Source organism: Montipora capricornis, chromosome 2 (genome assembly GCF_036669925.1).
Source record: "Montipora capricornis isolate CH-2021 chromosome 2, ASM3666992v2, whole genome shotgun sequence".
Lineage (NCBI taxonomy): Eukaryota > Metazoa > Cnidaria > Anthozoa > Scleractinia > Acroporidae > Montipora > Montipora capricornis.
In genome coordinates, this window is record NC_090884.1 from 53,542,275 (window position 1) to 53,562,623 (window position 20,349).

At 40.0% G+C, this 20,349-nt stretch overlaps 1 protein-coding gene across 2 annotated transcripts in view; it reads right to left on the bottom strand.

Annotated features, from left to right (window-relative positions):
* Nucleotides 1-20,349, bottom strand: part of LOC138027547 (E3 ubiquitin-protein ligase rnf213-alpha-like) — a 198,357-nt gene that overhangs the window by 9,068 nt on the left and 168,940 nt on the right. For both annotated transcript variants that reach the window (XM_068875097.1, XM_068875094.1), the window contains exons 59-80: nucleotides 20,206-20,297; nucleotides 19,584-19,820; nucleotides 19,147-19,258; nucleotides 17,758-18,195; nucleotides 17,323-17,442; nucleotides 16,914-17,021; nucleotides 16,200-16,253; nucleotides 13,464-13,664; nucleotides 13,046-13,145; nucleotides 12,176-12,213; nucleotides 11,618-11,715; nucleotides 10,891-11,044; nucleotides 9,854-10,034; nucleotides 8,690-8,781; nucleotides 8,019-8,076; nucleotides 7,347-7,546; nucleotides 5,783-5,924; nucleotides 5,053-5,136; nucleotides 2,993-3,170; nucleotides 1,274-1,481; nucleotides 353-427; nucleotides 1-75 (exon numbers count right to left, since the gene is read on the bottom strand). The exon at nucleotides 1-75 is cut by the window's left edge and continues 126 nt beyond it. In XM_068875097.1, the coding sequence (XP_068731198.1) occupies nucleotides 1-75; nucleotides 353-427; nucleotides 1,274-1,481; nucleotides 2,993-3,170; nucleotides 5,053-5,136; nucleotides 5,783-5,924; nucleotides 7,347-7,546; nucleotides 8,019-8,076; nucleotides 8,690-8,781; nucleotides 9,854-10,034; nucleotides 10,891-11,044; nucleotides 11,618-11,715; nucleotides 12,176-12,213; nucleotides 13,046-13,145; nucleotides 13,464-13,664; nucleotides 16,200-16,253; nucleotides 16,914-17,021; nucleotides 17,323-17,442; nucleotides 17,758-18,195; nucleotides 19,147-19,258; nucleotides 19,584-19,820; nucleotides 20,206-20,297 (3,045 nt within the window). The remainder of the gene's footprint in view (nucleotides 76-352; nucleotides 428-1,273; nucleotides 1,482-2,992; nucleotides 3,171-5,052; nucleotides 5,137-5,782; nucleotides 5,925-7,346; nucleotides 7,547-8,018; nucleotides 8,077-8,689; nucleotides 8,782-9,853; nucleotides 10,035-10,890; nucleotides 11,045-11,617; nucleotides 11,716-12,175; nucleotides 12,214-13,045; nucleotides 13,146-13,463; nucleotides 13,665-16,199; nucleotides 16,254-16,913; nucleotides 17,022-17,322; nucleotides 17,443-17,757; nucleotides 18,196-19,146; nucleotides 19,259-19,583; nucleotides 19,821-20,205; nucleotides 20,298-20,349) is intronic.

Sequence of the window (20,349 nt, forward strand, 5' to 3'; positions counted from 1 at the left end):
AACATCACAAACGGCTGACAAAGAGGACCGCAGATCCGAGATAACCTGGGCTTCGATGGCTCGCGAAACGGCCTCCTGTAAATGAAATATTCATAGCCATGTAATAAAGTAATGAAATTAGAGTGAGGACGAATTTCGAAGTTGTAAACACTCTTCACGGTTTAAACAGCTCAACGAACATCATAACCACTCAAATCAAGAAGAGAAACACGATCATAATCTCGAAGAAGCAACTGGTCAAACATAATGAAGCAGAGAAAAACCTCAACCTAGTGAAAAGTTCAAACTGATTGGCAAATTTAACATTTAATATACGTAAAAGCTAAATAATAACATTTCAATCGCGGTTTACCTGTGGGATTTTATCAGCGAGGGAGGCAAACACGTTGTCATCACGAGTGTCTCGACTGAAAGCAAATCTCTCTTCCTTCAATAAATAAAAAGCACGACAAAAAAGTGAGACCTCAACGAAGTTGTCACAATATTGTTAAAGTACTTGCCTCGCTTTTTAAACGACGGCTTGATGCTTATATTCCTGATGCAATTATAGCACTATGAGAACAGATTTTCATGCCCTTGTTGCTGTGTGAACTGTGTTTAGACATCCATAATGCCAAATGCATTTATTCTGAAAATCTCAGTAGCAACCTAAAATTCCAAACAGCCTTAATCATTTTAGCCTGAGAATGTTTTGGTTAGAATCCAATCTGATTCTGAACCGAAAGTACAACGAATTTTTTTAACAGAAGCGGTGAATCCACAAAAGGAATTTTGTCATGGCCACATTTGCTCGCCGCCAGAAGAGCTTACGCCTCCAGAGGGCCTATGTTGCCGGCCTCAAGCACGTTTTTCGAATCCTTCACCAAACTGAGAAATACTGTAGATATTGGATCCTAAAACTCACCTGAATGGTATATTTCAATCCTACTACTACTACTACTACTACTACTACTACTACTACTACTACTACTACTACTACTACTACTACTACTACTACTACTACTACTACTACTACTACTACCAATAAATAATAACAGTTATGATAATAAATTATTTATAAAGCGCAAAGTAACATCTAAATATGATCTCATGCGCTCAATATCTAAAGCATTTGTTTGAGTGTGAAGTTTTGTCTGAGTGACATTTTGAGAATTTGAAAGATTCAAAAATGCGGATTCTGATTTGGTGCATTTACGCAGTTCATGAGGAGCGTAGGGTTCATTCTTCACTAACGATGTTGACATTACTAAAATATCAGCTATCAGTACTGTACCTTAAAATCAACAAAAGGTCTTCCCTTTAAAAATCTGTCAGTTAACTGTCTCTCCAAAGCAGTCCAATCATACTGAACAAAAGTCTCCCCTCCCACCTCCAGAGAGTAGTTACAATGGGCCAGGATTAATGGCAGCAGGTCTCTCTCAGGGTCATAGGCTATCAGCTGCGACAATGTTACATCCGTCATGGGAATACGCTCCAGAGGACTGAAAATACAGTAACACGAAAGATGTTCAGCTTTTAGAAGAATATGAAGTTAAAGTTTTAACAAGTGATCCCGCTCACAAATGGAACTTGTACTATTTTCCCGAGGCGTAGAGCAGCTGGCATTATCGCTACTTCCTCCGCGATGGATGGGATGCAAGTCTATTGGAAGGTTTTCTCCCGAGCAGAATGTTATCGATACCCATTCATTCAAGTGAACCAAGTGGCTCGGACCAGGTTAGCGCTATAATCCTCGGTTACGACCAAATAACCACTCGAGCTTTTGGTTGAACACAAACGGAGCTCCAAGAAACTCGGACCTGATGATTAGAGAACGTTGATTAAACTTTATGCCTCATGCTCCACACAGTATGACTGATATTGTTGGCAATGCATTGCTCTGGGCGAGCTCCGTTTGCTGGGACACAAATAATACCAGATATGCCTGGGATATTTTGGCCAAGCCTTGATGGGCTAGGCCGTTTATTGAAAATCAGCATGGTAACCAAGGAAATACCCAAATATAGAAGACATGATCCCAGCAAAGGTGAGGGGACACCCGCCATACACAAGAAAGTAAAAATAGGGAGGGTAGGGAGGGAAAATTGATTTGACTCTGTTGAATCAGCCTCCGCCTAGCTTGCACAAACGTTGAATGATCTAGAGAAAATCCCGGATGACAGAAATGCCCAAACTGCATCATGGGAAATAACTATCTAAGCATGTGACACTCAACATAAATCCATTTATTCCCTCTGGGCAATAAATTTCTTTCATTTCCTTAAAAAGCAAAAAGAAAGCTAGATATGCAACGAGGAAAAGTCTGAAGATAATTCTTAAGTAAAAAACAAAACAACAAACAAAGTCAGCGCAAAATACCCTGGTACTACGCAGCTTTTTCTATCGCTGTGTCATTCCATAGGTGTCAAACGCAGCTCTATTATTTTAAAGGTAAGCTAGGGTCCATTGTTTTTAATGCATATTTATTTATGTCCACTGTTGATGCGAACCAATCCCAACAATGTTTTAATGACCAACCACAAAAGTTCAACAACAGAAAATCTCCATCTGCGATGGAATGCTGACCATCAGTTTACACTTTTTTCTATTTTAAAAAGATGTCTGTTAGGTTTATTGCGGAAAAAACATGACGACATTACGTTCCGTGCTCGATCCATGATTTTTGCATTGGGCACAGCGATTTCTCGTGTGGCTTTTTGACTGCGGACTAATTAGTAGCGTTGCGGACACCAGGCGGGACCTGTGCTCTAAATTTAGTGCCATACTGAGCGATGGGCAAATGAGAGAGATCGTCTTTTTTGGGTGATGGACTTCTGCCATCAAAATATATTTAACGCAAACCTTAAAATTAGCTGTTGGCAACTAATTTGTGGTATAATACATCAGCATCGGCGAACTGAGTTCACTTGTCACTGAAACTTGCTTTACGAAATTCGACGGAAAAATAGCATAAAGGCCAAAAACCCAACCAAATATCAAAATCGAACAATACCTTTCTTGATTGGTTGCACTGCGGTAGATTCCCAAGAACTCGTCATTTGTATTCACCAAGAAAAACAAAAGTGCCATAGAGCACACACTCATTCCTTTGGTACTCGGAAGCAGCATAGCGATAGAACAGTCGTTATCCATTGTGATATTGCATAAGTCTTGTGGCACGCGGAGACGACCTAGAAAAATCACAAGACTGGACAAGTTAATCTATGCTACCCCCAAGGGAGCAAAATCTACCTGAGCTTGTGAAACAAAAGTAAACTTTTTCTCAGATACAAAATTTCCAAATAACCAGATCGTTTTTAGCCACAGTTAGAAAGTAAGAAAATATTTGGCCTGAGTCATGGCGTACGGACCGAGCACACGCCAAGACCGAGGGCCAAATATCATCCTGTCTAGCCTGCTTGCTGGCGGTAGATGTCGTTGTTGCTGCGAAACACTTATCAGGTCTGGGCCGGGTGACAAAACGACGGGGTGGGGGGTGGGAAAGAGAGGGCGAGAAAAACCGCCTGCCCGAGACCCAGACTTTTCTCGGTAGCTGCCCACTTTCTGTTGAGCTTCCTGTTACATGTCACGCCATAACAAGGGACCAATAAAGTAAGAGACCGTAACCAAGAGGCAGCGTGGTCCAGTGGTCAGCGTGTCGGACTCGCAATCCAGCGGTCCCGGGTTCGAGTCCCGCTCTGACCACTATCTGGATTTGCCCCGAATTCAAATCCTCGGCCACGCTTGTAAATAGCCAACTGGTTTGCCTCCGGCGAGTTGGGATTCTTAACAATGTTACGTTCAATTTGAAATATTTGTTTCGGTTGTTTGTTCGGCCCCACTAGCACTTGTGCTATAACACTGCTGAGGGTAAATAAAGGTATTCTATCTATCTACCTATCTACCAATAAAGTAAGAGACTTGCTCTGGAGCGTCTACTTCCACCTAAAATAGCCATAAAAATTGTACGCAAACTGGCAGTAACTGCAGCAAACGGTAAGTGTAGGTTTTGCCCATTCCGATTTCTTGTTTAATACGAAAAGTTTGAAAAATCCGTGAGGCCATCTTCGGGCAGGGTAAAAACAGAGTTCAAGCGACAGTGGACAAACTGTCGGGGTACGTTAGATCAGGTAGGCAATTAATTCCTATCGAAAAAGTATTTTCCAGCTCAATACGTAAGGCCAAGGAAGCTTTTTTAATTTCAAAACGCAGGACAATTGATCCCAACGGTCTAAATGTCCCTGTTTGTATGTTTGTTCCCAAATATAGTACACTACATTGCCTTGGCTCTTGCTCAAAATATTTAGCGAGAAAACGTTCCTCCAGCGCTTTTTCCGCAGAAGAAAAACAAAAAAGGAGTGTCCTTTTAGGGACACTCAAAATAATGCTTGGTAAAATCTCAGGGGTTAATGTTCGGCTGCCGAGTATAAACTTGGTCCAATATAATGCTCTTGAGCAGGCAAATGACCAAAACAGGAACTGGTCAGTTCAGTTCTCTCGCTAACATTACAAACACGGTGAAAATATGGCTTTTTCCAAACCCTATGGGTAAAACTGCTAGAACATCTTCTCCCTTAGCAGACTTATCACAGCGGTTTCCTGTTCTGGCTTCTTCCGGCTTTTTCCGGCCCTGCTCGCGCTAATGCGTCGTACGGGGAATTTCCCAATAGTTTTATAACGAAAGCGCGCGCGGGGCCGTACGGGAGCTTAAGCACGCGTGTTTTTGAGACGCGGACGGCAACCGGAAGAGAACATTTCACGTGCCAGGACAATGGGGCATCCCAGATTTTCATACAAGTCATCTCTAATGGAGAAAAGATACTTAGCAATGTAAATGTGGTTGTGTGAAGACAATTTAAAAGGGAAAACAGCTCACTTCCGGTTGCTGTCCGCGTCTCAAAAACGCACGTGCTTAAGCTCCCTAAACTCCGTTGTTCGCGGAATTCGAAAATACGACGGCAATGTATATGCGTAGGCAAGCACTAAAAATTTCCTTTGAACCCTTATCATTTCTAACTAAAACATTTTCTTCTGTCCATAACTGCATGGAGATCCATAGATGTCTGACTTTACCTTGTTCACCAAGAAATGAGCGACAAGAATTCCAAGCAAGTTTAAACCTTTGAATTAATCTGTTGAACTCTTCTTTTACAGGTCCTACATAATGACAACCAAAGGAATAAATTAATTCATTTATTCAGTTGAATGGATGTTCTTTAAAAAACCGCCCTAAAGTAATTTGGGTTACTTAGTGCGACCTATGGTCGGTCAGTTTTCGCTTTCGTCACACTCATCAGTAATATTCATAAGCTAGTAGATAATTTTACATTTGTAATTTTCGATTGAGTAAACGAATCCTCCTCTCAAAACTGAGAGCTTTATGGAGAGAAGGTAAAATCGAAACGAAAAGAAAGGTTTCTGGGAAGAGACGCCTGAATTTCGCCGACTTCTCTCCCTCCTCACCCCAAAATGGCCGCCTTTAAATACGGAAAAAAGGATTTCCTTCGTCTAAACGCACAATGCGTCTCTCATCCGTCTTGATACAGGACGAATTAAATGGCGAATGAACGACAAAATAAATTGTCCAAAGTCGTCTCTAGTATAAAAACAAATGTTGGTGGTGGGATACGCTTTCTCAAATCCGTTGGTTGCATTGCCAGAGACGGGTTGGCTGGCCACTGCTTTGTTCTTCAATATCTCGAGGAACTTCATCTAACTTTGAAGCCATCACTTTCAAAGTGAAGTCCGTGAGGTGTAGTGCTTACAACAAAAGATACCAGCGGTTTTTAACTCTTTTTATTACCTCGTTGAAGTGTCCAAAGAAATTCCCGGATGGTAAATTTCTCGGCGTCTGTCCTGTCAATTCTCCGGTGAAATCTATCCATCAATAATCGCTGAAGACGTACTATGTCAGGAAGAAACTGGACACAGCGCAGCTTGTGTTCCTTAATTAAAAGAAAGAGGGTAAGTTAGAGCATGAACTCACAAAACTGTGAGAACGTCACGGTTGAAACTTTTGTGCCGTTTTTCGCGCCTTTGGACTGCATCATAACTTGAAAAGGGGGCCGAAATATCCCCTCTCACCCCCTCCCTAAGTCAACCGTTTTTCAACTGGTTAGAATAAGGTTTAGTACATGAAAAAAAAGCGTTTTCTGTAGATATGGCCATGGAAGTTTGAAAGGCAATCAAAGACTAGAGATAAGAAACGGTTTTCGTTCTCTAGGTTTGGAGCGAAGCTGTGTAACCATGTCCCAAGCGTGTTAGAAGATTTAACCAAGAATAGTTTCAAAAAACGGTACACAATATGCTCATTAAGATTTTGGAAAAAGAAGACCAATATTTAGAACCTGAACTGATGATTGTCAAGCAAATGAGTAAATTTTAGATTTCACTGCTCTCCCCATTTTTTTTCTTCCTTACCTTTCCTTTTGCATTCTCTGTACAATAATGTTGTTGTAATCGCATCTGTGTCCTTCTTCTTTCAAGATGTTACCTTACATTTTTCTTACGTTATTACCTGCATACCGTATTTGTGATAATTTTTGCGCTACTGGTAATTTTGTTCGTTTACTTTAATTGCATTTGTCATTTGTAATTAAACGGAATAAAATGTAATGTCTTTACATTGGTATGTTATTTATTTTTGCTCCCAACCAACTCGATAAGCTATGCTATTTTTGGGTGGGACTTGTATTATTTAATCCTAATGTGAAGTGTTGTAATAAATATTATTTTTATTGTTATTGGTATTGTTTGTTAAAGGTCTGGCCCCAATTGTTCGAAGGCTGAATAGTGCAATCCGCTGGATAAATCACTATCCAATGCATTACTCAATTTGTTGTGCTAGTATTTATCTGCTAGATAGTGATTTATCCGGTGGATAGCGTTATCCACCTTTTGAACAACTGAGGCAAGAACAATTTTGCACAGGGTTGAATCCCTTTCATCGCTAAGAGAAAGATTCCAGTTGATTCTGGCTACATGTGTACTCATCGGTCCAAGTTGCCACAGGTATCTGCCCTATAGCGAAAAGAAATACGTTTCGTAAAATTCTGGCTGGCTCGGGAAAAAAAGTTTTCTTCACTTGCAATTATTGTACATGTTTTAGCTCAAGTATCAGGCGCAAGTTGGTTGACGTTGAAGTCAGTTGTCCTTGAAATAACAATGAATGTACACGACACAACAAACAATACAGCTTAACTAATATATTATTCGATTCGAGTAAGGTGTTTTGTAACTTGTGAAATGCCTGTAACTTTGTGCTCTAAATGATGTAAAAATATGAGGTCCTTTCACGTATCCATGCAATGTAAGCTATTGTATCGTCAGTTGAGAGAGGGGTGATCCTCACATTTAGTTATTGTTACCTGTTTGAGAAAGGCGCTAAGGACTTTATGTTGACTGTCATCAGTGGACTCCGTTATCTGTTGCAATGCGTTTCCAAGCTGTTCTACAGTGACCTGCCGTCGATACTTCCAAAGAGACCGCGTCATGGGCTTCAGACCGTGACTGAGGTCTTCGATTTGCTCCTCAAACTCATAAAGCTGCCGCACTAGAGGATCACTTCCTAGTTAGCAAAATGGGAAATAGAACAGAAAAACATTAACGATATAAAGTAAGTTACGTTGACGTGAACGTCAACACAGAAGAAGTGCAACAAACTATGGTCGTGTACAAAAGACAGGCATGTAATTTTACTATATTCTCGTGAAGAACAAGCATCGAGCAAGCATTCCTAACCTTACGAAAGCTACAAATGAGGCTCGCATGTGATGAAGTAACAAATATATGTTCTTTTCCTTGAGAAATATAGCAAAAGCAACAACCTTACAGAAATAGTCGGGACTCTAGATGAGTATGATTTTCCCCTGGTGCCTCAGTGCCAAATACAATTGACACTTAAATAAAGTTTATCATCATCATCATCATCATCCTCATTTTCAATACCCAGAACCCAACAAAACACTCTTAATTCCCTACTATGCATTGGTCACGGTGAGGAAAGATTTATAAGCATAGTGTCTGAGAAAGTGTCATACCGAATCGTTCGTCTTCCATCAGTAGCTTTAAAGCTTTCTGTAGATTCTGGTCGAGTTGCTGAAAAGGATGTATAAACCATACAAGGTTACAAAAGGCCAAAATAAAGAAAAGCAATATATCACACATAGCTAGCTTGCGTTGGTGCTACTCTGGTTTGGAGAATTAAGAATGTAGTTCACAAGAGTCACTCCTTCTCAAGAGACCTCGGGCGACGAGAATTCGGTTCCTGCTTTTGCCGATCACCCCGTACATTCAAGAGGATACTTATCAACCTATCAAGAGAGTTTTGAGTTGCCACGACGTTAACGTTCCCCAAAACCTTTCCAGATGCTATGTCATATTTTTGTAAAAACTAACGATCCGTACAATGACTGTGATCATGAGCACATCGGACAGACCAAACGTCAAATGTTCCAAAGAGTATAACATCACCTTTTTTCTTGTTAGAAGAAAACGACGCTAATTACTATAACCATTTGCTTTTTAGGAAATTGGTGAGCACATAAAATACTCTTGCGATAGCTTGGGATCACCCCAGATGAAGACACTAGACGGAACGGTGTCGAAACGTTAGACTTTTTGAGCTACAATCACAGAGTAGCATCACATTACGTCTGATTGTTAACATGGTTGCAGTGTAAGCCTAAAATAACAAACAGTTACCACTTACCCTTACTACAGGGGCAATAACAACAGAAGAGAATTCCGTTTCCCACTTTCGCCGACTTTTTCTGGTTGAAAGACGCATGTCGTGAGCGTTCGCTAAAAGAAATGGATATTTAATGTGGAATGACAACCAGAAAGGAACAATTAGTGGCAATAAAGCAATGAGAGCCAATAGAATAAAAGAACCATTGGATTAAAACAACTACAAAATAATGTTAATTGTAACCTAAAATAGAAAACTGACATAACAAAATGTCATAGCAAGTCGATGGCGAACTGTTGAAATTGTAAAAAAAATTATGTCACCTTTATTAAAATTTCTCAAAGCTACAGTAGAATCAAACTACTGTTGGTCTGATATCGTGACATGTTAAATATGATTACATGCATCAAAGCGCTCAATATCAAAATGTTGTATCCCCCTCCCCTTGGTTAGGGAACGAGAGGATCACTTCCGTTCTGTCAAACTATCAACCCTAAATTACTTTCTTTTAGCCTACCTTAAAAGAATCAGAAAATTAATTTATCGATTTCTCAAAGCCTAATGAACTTCTTCAACAAACTTAAACACAACTCCGTGATATTTTCTACAGAGTTAATTAACAGGCACTAAAGTCAAAAAAATGTGATACATGTCAAGCGCTGTATAAGGAACTACGCAATTGGGCTGGTATGTCAATTTTGGAAAACGTGCATCTATAAGATATTACTCAGATGTTTTCATTGTACAAAGTGAAGCAATAATTAATCAGTGAGGTTTTTTGGAAATTATGATAATAAATACAACCTACGAAATGTTGATTTTTCCAGCTCCTAAATTTAATACTGTTACACTAGTTAAGCAAAGTAATAAATGTGTTGGAGCTACCTTGTGGGTTCAAATGAGCTATCGCCTTCCAGAAAACGATGTCTCGAGTCTTTCAAGAAGGCAATTCGCAAAATGGATGGAATAAAAGTACTGCTGTATCGTAACTGCAAATGTCAGGTCTGTCTTTTCTGAAGTTTTCGTAGTCAGAAAACATGCTACTTAGTTTTGAATCAACGATATGAAGAACTTAAGTATCCCTCGGGTCTACGAGAGTACTATGGCTCCATAATTACCTCCTTTTTCAGTATTCATTCTCCCCTTTCTATATAGCTATATGACACTGAAAATAACAGGTTGTACCTGTTTGCCCTCCATTGAGCAAGATCATTTGATGCAAAACAAGATGCACTGTCAAAGCTGCATCATCAACACTCCGTCCTAACGCTCTACCCAGAAGATAAAGATCCCGCCGCAAATGTCGCCACAGAAATTGCGTTACAAGATCTGGCTGGCATGATGGTTTTATCAGTTGAGCAGTGGCCTTCGAAAAAAAAGAAAAAGGAAAGGAACATTTTTTCCAGTTATTTTTGTCCCCAATGAATTTTTTGGGAAATGCTAACTCGCTATTTTAGTGCTTTCCTTAAACTTCAAGGGTTTTGGCAACCTACCTGTACCGTACAGCGCGCATGCGTTTTGCAAAAATGGTTAGTTACGGAATTTAATTACGAGAGCCTGTTAACCACAGGTGCCAGCACTTCCCATGATTCCATCCTTTTATTGGTGAATAATATCTTTGGAATAATTATATGGTTTAAATGAACACAAATCGCTTATTCCGAAAGCTGACCGAAACGATTTAAGTACCAATATATACAATCCTTGTGAATACAATTCCTGTAAGGAAGGCGAACTAAAGATAACGTGACTCTGTGTATTCTTTCGTTTCACCAAGGCAACACACATAGGGCCAAAAAATCTTGAACAAAACCTTATTTTCCGTACCGGCATTACAGTTCCTATGGGAATAATAAAAGCCTCTCTTTACCCTAATGGATTCTTTTTTCTAACTTCCTTATGTTCCCGTCGATAGCGTCGTTCCATTACCCGATACAATAACAACCCTTCACACCACAATCCCTTAATTCGCTCTAACGAAGGGCAGACGATTGCAACGTCAGCTTTTCCATCTCCCTTCGATAGTCAATTTACTTCCAAATTTTTGTGTTTCAAACAACCGCCGAGGCCGCGACGTACTTTCTTTGGAAACTGACCCTATTTGTTAAGATGATGAAACAATTTGACGACAAAAAGGCAAAGTCTAGGCCTTCTAACTTATCAGCAAGAAAGCAAATGACTGAAAAGAACCCAATTGCCATATTTGTGTTTATCAACAGTACCTTTGCATTTCTGGAAGCTCCCATAACCATGGCAGCATGCATAACAATTCGCACAAGGCTGCACAAAATTGGCGACAAGTTTCTTTGTGGTTCAGCAACGGTTGGTCTCGATCCCGGATCACCCAGTGCGTGACCAGTCTTTGTTCTGTCTTGCCTACAACAGTATTGACAGTTATGGGCATTAATTATTTTTACCAATTTGTGTAATCAGGAACTTAACTCATAAAACTTGTAAAACAGGAAATTGATGGAATATAAGGTATAAAAAGAGTCGAATGTTTGCAAAAGTGTGTATGCGATTAAACGTAAGTAGAGGTTTGCATGCCAATGTCTTTGAATGACGTCCTCTATGTGAATGCAGCGGTAATTTTCGCCATTTTACAACATGGCGGAAAAGCGTGCTTAACACAAATGGCACATAACAATAAGAGGCTAAGGATAGCCTTTACTCTGTCCGTGCAGTACAGCGAAAATCGCACGGTCATGGGTTTGAATTCCGTTCAAGCCTGGATTACTCCACTGAAGCCTGATGCCAACTGCTTAAGTTATTGATCCAACTGCGATTATCTTTCTAACTTTTACTTGACGTAAATTACAATGGCAAGAGAAACAATACGCATGCGTGGGAATTAGCAGCCCGAAGATGGAAAAAAGCGAAAGCGCGATCCTATATTATGTTAACTTTCTTAAGACAAGGTAATGGAAAGGTCTTATGCAGACATCTCACCGTTTGGCAACTGCGTATGCTCCCAGAAATCTGTGTTGTTCCCCTCCTAGAACCCTTCCGCAGTCTGGACAAGGACTCTTTTCCACTGGCCTTGAACACTGTTGGTAAGAACACGACGACATGGTTGGGAATTGTACTATCAAAAATTTAAAAGCCGGAGACTACGAGTTTTTGCACCTTACAAGAGAAAAACAATGAGAATCACGCAAACGAATGTGCATGCAGTCCAAAAGGACAACAGTCTAAGAATACAGAATACTTGAATTAGACGAATTGTTGGAACTAAATTTTTCGGCAGCCTTCCTTTTCCATGAGTTACAAAAGAAACCAAGAAGTTAGAAACACATTTACATTTTAACCGGTTTTTTCGTTAATTGATCTTAGTTACTCAGCACATTCTAAGCAAAGACAACCGTTGGTGAGCAAGACTTGTGCACAATATTTGTGAGGCCAGCCCGAACCGAAAATGGTTGACCGTAAAATATGGATGATGCGTCTACAATTTTTTCGCAACTGCGCAAACAAAACCTGAAAAATATTACAAGGAAAAAGACTTACTTCACCAATGAAATATGGGTGCTTGCAATTTCCACATTCTGAAAAGCGAAAACAAAACGTTAAACCAAACCATTTTGGTAATTAAATCAGTCTTGTTTCGTAATAAATGGACAGATGACATGGGATAGCATAAACAATTATCTGCTCTTTCACGGTTACAAGTTATTTTGGTCGTTTGCAAGTCACAGGTGTCTCTCCTGCAACCAGACTCAGGCTAGTAACACTGCAACCCTAAGCTTGCTCACTAGGAATAAATAGTTGTCAAACACAAACAAAACAAAGATTATTCTATCATCACACAAGGGTCTTCTACATTTACGTTAACGTTTGTGAACAAAATATGATTAAACGGCGCACAACACTAGTCTACTACCTCTAAGTTTTTAAAATTTAATTAATCGGCAGTTATTGTTCTCAAATCAGTCCTTCTCAGTCGTCAACCGGAAGTTCCTACTTCACTCGAGCCCAGAACGTTAGTAACCGGGGCAAAGGACCTTTGCACAGACATTCATGACCAGTCAACACCGCGGATTGCGCCGTAAAAACAAATGTCAATACTAACAGATATATCGTTAGGTGAGGAAATACAGAGAAATGATTTCAGATTTAAAATTAAAAGTGTTTACGCGTTTGTGTTTACTTCATTTGTTGGTTGGCTTGCCACTTACCGCAACTATGAGCAGGATACAGCAAAACCAGTCCCGACCTTTAAGGAACAATTTTCCGGCGCTATGAGCACCTCAAATGGTCCTGACTGGTTTATCGCACTCTGTGCTCCAGGGATTTGGACAGATAAGGCCTGAATAACTTTGGTCGGACAACAACAACAACAAACAATATCAAGGACGATAAACGGTAGCTAATACCCACCATACCACTCTCCAGGGCCACCACGTTCTTTCATTGTCTCACCAATAACCTTGATGCAGTCCAGAAAATTGTCCTCCGGGATAGTTGGAAGGTAGGAATTCTATATGGAAGAAAAATTTAGTACAATATACGTTTCAATGTTCGTCCTTATTTTCTTCTAGCTGTGAGAAGCACAGTCATATCGCATGGCTTGCACTCCTACAACCTGTTCATTTTATGACTCCCTTCATTTATTCATTGATTTTCTTATTTTATTTATCAGATTCATTAGTGTTTTCTTTAAAAAGTGGATTAGGCCAGGCAGGCCGTGATATTTAAGTTCTTTTTCCGGGGGAAGATACAGAAAAAGAGACTTCATTATGATGACTACATATGTCCGTAAATTATTAACTGTAAGCACGTTAAAACAAAAAATTACCATCATTGATCGTGGATCGGTCATCAACACGTACAGAGGTTCTGTCAGAGCCCCCGATCCAACGCACTGCAAGGCGATTGAAGCATGGATGATTATTTCAGCTAGGGTGTGATCTTGTGGAGTCTTTCCAGGAAAAACTTTTAGTTCCCTGAAGTCACCTCCTTGGTCGTTTTGAAGAAGTTGCATGGCGAAGGGTTGAGCCTACAAATATAGAATGGATATGAAACGTCACCATAGAGTAATATCTATTGCGGTAGTCTACCAACAGCTAACTGTGATTGAACTGTGCACCCCTTTCAACTGCTCGCTGTTCATGCAGGTCATTTGTCATTCGATCCGCTGCTATTGAGAGTGGGGAGTTTATCTATCATCTAAGAGAGCGAGGGACATCTGTGAGACCTTTGAATTCTCAATAATAGGGAGCTTACGCAAAGACGACGACGCCACCAACAAGAACGTCGCCTTAGAAAATTATAACCCCGAGTCGTTCGGAATTGAAAGTGTGTATCAACATTTGAGGAATAAAATTGGCATGAACGGTGTGGTTGTTTGGGAACAAATTTAAAATATTTCGACAGGTTCTCACGCCCTCTACACAACCTCAAATTTGGTCAAATCGCGTGGTTGTCAGGACAAGGACGGCAAAAAAAATTACCAAAATGCAAATCGCACGTACAGGGCGTTCAGAGCTATTATTTTTGCTCATTAAACCCATTGTTTTGTAGCGTTCTCGTAGCCGTCGTCGTCGTTCTTGTGAAAGCTCCCTGTCATGAAACTCACGACAGCACTTTCTCTGACGAGGGGCGGACGATTGAAACGTCAGCCTCTCGTGTTTCAAACATCTACTGCCACAACGCCGCACATTGTTTGGACCTTTTTCACTTTCTTAACCACACTTGCAATTGCTAAGATGATAAAAATGTTCATGTAACATAAATAAAGTTAACAAGTTGACAGCAAAAAACGCGAGACCTTCTACCCTATTTGCAAGAATACACTGGAAAGAACCTAATCGTTTCATGTGTTTATTAACAGTACCTGTGCATTTCTGGAAATTCCTATAACCATGGCAGCATGTGAAAGTGAATGTTATCATTCATCCGGATACAATTCAAGTGAAGAAATTTATATATCTTTTCCGGAATTTAGGTCTTGATTACCAACAAACGTTTCGACTGAAACCATCAGTGACAAACTTCACTGATGGAGACTGATGGTTTCAGTCGAAACGTTTGTTGATAATCAAGACCTAAATTCCGGAAAAAGATTTATAAATTTCTTCACATGGCAGCATGTATTACAATTCTCGGAAGTCTCACACAAAATTTGTAACGGCTTTGAATTCTCAGTGCTGGTTTGAATGCTATAACACTCACAATGGCATGGTGTTTAAATGTAACCTGTCTGTCTATCAGTGCCTGTTGCGATCCAATAGCGGTATTCGGGGTAGCGTTGACTTTGTTTTCACAAACACCGTCAATTACTGACAATCGCTTCGAAGCGTCACACCTATCAAGCCCAAACCATTGACGGCCCAAGCTCGCGTTACGCGCGAGACGTAGTTGCGAAAAGCGTCACGTCAGCAACACCACTGTTCAAGGCATTTCTTTAAAAAATGTTTTTGTAAGTTGAGTAGGTTTTACGACAAAGGAGCAAAGAAGCCAAATCTTATCAACGAATGAACGAAATAAGTTAACTCACTAAGGTAAGTTAACTCACCTCGTTTATTTTGTGTTGTCTTTCCGTAATCTTCCTAAGACGAAGTCAAGGCTGGACACAGTGATTCACGGAGAATTGTACTCGAAAGCCTTTTTCTCACTGAAAAGCGACTTCGCTGCGCTGTTTTTCTTCCAACGAAAATAGCATAGTCTGTTTTCTTCCCTGTCTGATCAGCTTGCTGAAAGCATGATCCTTTCGGCTCGAATGAAAAAGATTTCCTTCACATTTCTACACTGGAAAGTTGTCTGTCAATGCTTGAGCTCGCCTTTTCGACTATGGGACTGAAATTAGGGATCTTTCCCGCTTGCAAGTGCTACTTAACCCTCCCGTACATAGTCGAATCCTGTGCGTGAAAATATACTGTGCACTGTGGAGAAAGTGGTGTGTTTCAAGGGCCGGATTCGACTGTGTACGGGAGGAGTAAGTAGCACTTGCACGTGGGTAGGATCCCTAATGCCAGTCCCGTAGTCGAAAAGATGAGCACAAGCATCGGTGGACAACTGTCCGTTCTGGAAATGTGAAGGAAATCTTTCTCAGTCGAGCCGAAAGGATAATGCTTTCAGCAAGCCGATCAGACAGGGAAGAAAACAGACAACGCTCGTTTCGTTGGGAAGAAAAACTGCACAGCGAACACCTTTTTAGTGAGAAAGAGGCTTTCGAGTACATCTCCGTGAATCGCTGTTTCCAGCCTTGACTTCGTCTTAGAAAGATTACGACAGCCTCTCAAACAACAACGTCCCAAAACAGTTTAAAGAGGTTCGAAAAGACAAAACAAAATAAACAAGGTGAGTTAACTCACTTTTATTTCGTTCATTCATTGATAACATTTGGCTTCATTGCTCCTATGAAACTAACTCAAAAAACAAAACAAAAATTTGTCTAGAACAGTGTTGCTGCTGACGTGACGCTTTGACACTTACGTCTCGCGCGTAACGCGAGCTTGGGCCGCCTATGCCCAAACTAGAATATTTCGTTAAATGGCCAAGACTAAAACTAGGTGGCTTTTTATCTTCTCACCGTTGTGGAAAGATTCCCGTCATTTCGGAGAAAACCAACAAGCTTTTCTTTAACCTAAAATTCAGTAAAAGAATGACTAAGATAAACTAAAAAAACGGACAGCGAAAAAGAAAAATAATAAGAAAAACACGAATACTTTGAGGTTCAATCAACTCATTCGTTTGGGTGATATAATCCACTGATATTTCTACGAACAGCAGCTAAAAACGTTAATCCCTAACAAAAGGTTTTAAATATCCGCTGTTTCAGTATTCTTAGTATTACTATAAATATGTCCATAATTCTTCGTACCGGATTTAAGGTATAATAGTCTATGAAATTTTCAGATTTGAAAGAGGTACATTTAAGGATTTAAACAAGGCAAGCCCAATTTGCTTATCAGGTAAGCAAATTGGGATGAAAATAGAAAGACGCAAAAACCGGGGCTCTTCTGGATTAAGATACACTACTGGACTGGACTCGGGATTGGATGAATGTTTGCGAGCTCATTGACCTCTCGGGTGCGTAGACATTTGATGAGATGCTTTTTACCCGCTGGTCAAATGAGGCTTCCGCTCTCAGATATGCAGGCACAAAAGTATCACCCAAGAGGTTGCAAGTGCCTCATTCCTTAAGTGACCTGGCATAGCATACAAGATCGTTCAGTGGATATTGGATAAAATTTGTTCGTTTCCCAGGCGTCAAACAGCAACCCATTTTGAATTTAGAGTATACCTTATCAGAAACGTTCTGGCGTTGATGTGACGCATTTACCAACGTCACCTCTCGATACAACGCTAGCAAAAGTAGAATGTCCTTGTAAACACCTTCGCCTTCAATCTCCTGCAATTGCAATGAAGGGATAAAACATCGTATAGGGTTTGATCAGTACACAAATCCTCACTCTACTCTTATTTATCAACATCTCCAAAACCCTAATGAAAATGTAAATTCACATAATTCACTACGACAGTTATGATTCCAACTACCAAAAGGATCAATGGTATCGTTCCAGTTTTACTTTGTAACTATCAGTTACACTAAAGAGAACCATTACTATAAAATTTCGTCTAGAAATTAAAATCATTTCTGGAATCATAAAAACGCTACTCATACTAGCTGATTAAATAAGGATGATTCTTACCGTCATGGCATCAGCAAAGTCTTCAATGTTCCCACTGATGATTCCTTTCGCCAATCCATCGCGAACGTCCCGATACTGTTTCTTGTGAACGACAAATCTGTCGTGGATGACAATTTCCTCCTAAAAATAAATTTTCTTTTTTCCGTAAGGCAATGTTAAGAATTAAATCTACTTTCTGTCCGTTTTGATCTTTACATGAAAAGCATCCACCATCATTCCCTTGAATGAAGACTGCATAGGCCCAGTTTCGGAACGGCTCGGTAGCTTATCTAGGGTCCGAAAATCTGTTTTATCCTTACTCTGTTTTCATCAATACGGGGGTTTCAATAGCGCGAGATCTGGACGTAATACAATACGACAACCTGTAATAACATTCGTCGCGACATTTAGTAGGAGACTTTGTATCCTTTTCTGTAATCATTGCGTTAGTCTCACCTCCTGACGAGCTTCTGGTGGTATAATCCACTGTAGCTCCTGAAACCTTCCAAGGGTCCTGACGCAATCGAAGCCATACCGTCTTACTAGCTGCCTCACTAAAAACAACTGCGGAGTTGTGCTGGCGCTTTTCAAGCAAAGTCGTTTCACAGACTCCAAGAGATACTTAAATTCTCGCTGAACATCAAAGTCACTAGAAAACTTGGAGTCTCCCTCAATGAAAAATTTGTACAGGTAATTTGCTACCAGAGTTAACACATAGCGTCCTTTGGCAACACTTTCGAGGGCATTGGCGTTCATTAGAAAAGGCTCATCAGTATAGGACGCAGCAGTCTCGAAGGCAGCGATTACTTCATCGCAAATCTTTTTGGCATGTTTCAGTTTAACAGTTAACTTCGAATCAGAGATTTTTGCCTGGTAGCGACTGATCAGATTGTCCTGAAAATCAAATGCAACAAAAGATGAAAGCAAGAAGTTATGCATCAGCCACTGACAAACTTGACATCATTGCAGGTTGCCATTAAGACACAGTTTGATGGTTTGAATAAATTTGAACGTAGCTTTGAAAGCTGAAAGACCCAACGTTTCAGTCGACTTCTGTCTAGTGTCTTCATCAGGGGTGATCCAATGTTATTGCAAAGTCCTTTTATTATGCTACTAATTGCTAAATATGTATTTTAATTTATCTTCACAACTGTAACAAGATTGTAGAGACTAAAATGACATAAAGAGGGAGAAAGGGCTAAAGTAGTTAAAACTAGTACTGGCCCTATGCTACAAGGTTTTATTATTTTTATGAGAGATATGCTTTTTTATTACGCAGGAAAAGTAAAAAAAAAAAAAAACTAGAAATTAAAAACAAAAGGCAAACATACAAACATAGGGTATCAACACATACATAAGATAAAGTAATACTGTGAAAAGTACACGAGTCTGAGCAAAACAATTACATTTGGCTATTTTAGTAATCGGAAAGGTATAATTTGAACAGAATTTTCTTTAAAAGTTTCTTGTTTGCTTTAGTTCGAATAGTAATAGGACAGGACGCCCTAATGATAGTAGTTAGTGTCCTTTTCTTTCAATAAGGTGCAAATAGGTGATAGCCTCATAGATCAGTTGGTTAGTTGTCGCACCGGTATCGCGAGATCACGGGTTCAAATCCCGTTGAAGTCCTGAATTTTTCAGGATTCTCTACGCAATTGCTAAAATTGCGCGTTGCACCGGTATCATGAGGACACGGGTTCAAAACCCCGTTGAAGCCCTGAATTTTTCAGGCAACTGCTAAAATTGCGTCCAGAACCGCGAGGATCATAGCTTTACTTGATTACATAATTCTGCAAGTACTTTTTTCTTTACGGGAAAAAAATGTTAAATGGTTACTACAGTTACCTCCATGCATTGGACGCAAAGGAAACAAACTTCTATAATGTGCTGCGGCTCTGGCTGTAAATTCTGAGCTTCTTGCAAGAAAACGTCTAAGTGTTCTTTCACAAACGATTGGCTAAGCAAAGAAAATAAAAAAGGAGCAAAAAAAAAACAGTTTTGTAAATTCCGGCCTATATATCACACGGGAAGGGGAGGGGGGGAGGGGGGGGGGACTGTGGACTGTTAACACCACTCACTTCCACTTTACAACGCGGGTGTCAAAGAGTGCTTTTCAATTCCTCCTTTTCCTGCACATGTGAACGAATACATGTACTTGCTTGTGACTAGCCATTTGATTGTCTGAATTTACTATGATTGGCCAAAGTCATCACTTTAGTAATAACTTTATGTCACTCAATCGAAAACCGATCTGATTAGAAAGCATGTGAATAATAAGTTACCTTGAGCGTAAGAGCTGCTGAAGAAGGAAAGAACGCACCACAGGTGTTGCGTCAATTTGGTAATCAGGAAAAGGGGAGAAATCCCGTGTTTGTGTGCTTTGCTGACCAATCACATAGCGCATGAGATGAGAAAGAGCGTCTTCTTCCAATGCTCTCGGCGATTCACCAAAACAAAACAATGAAACCAGCTCCATAAAAAAGGCGTTGCACCGACGACGATATTCGGATTCTTTGCCCCTTCATTTGAACAAACAGAGAACTATTAAAAAGTGTTGCGTAAGGCGGAAATCGAGCTATCACAGTCTATTACGAAGAGACTAAACATGAAAAACATAGATATTTAAAATTCGGAGCGAATTGTGTTATGATTTCAGTTATAATCGTTAACGAAGCAGTAACGAAAGGAAAGCCTGAAAAGCTCGGGCTTGAACGGGAACTAACGGGAAGTATATTCAAGCCTGAATTTTTCAGGCTTTTCTTAAACACGGTTTCTTATCATTACTGGCTGTGTTATTGACACTGCGAAGTGATTTGTGAAGAATGTCGGATTATGGGCACGTGTATGATAGAGCAAAGATAAATAACAACGTGAAAAATATCATATTTAGACATTTTCTTTTACCTCTTTAGGGCCTCTTCACTGTAGCTTATCAGGAACTTCTCGATAGTCTTTAACGACGGCAGTGAAGAGAAGTCTGTTTCCTCCCCGAGAGCCTTCAAAAAAAATAATAAAATAAATAACAAGAATCCTTTTTGTTAATCGTAC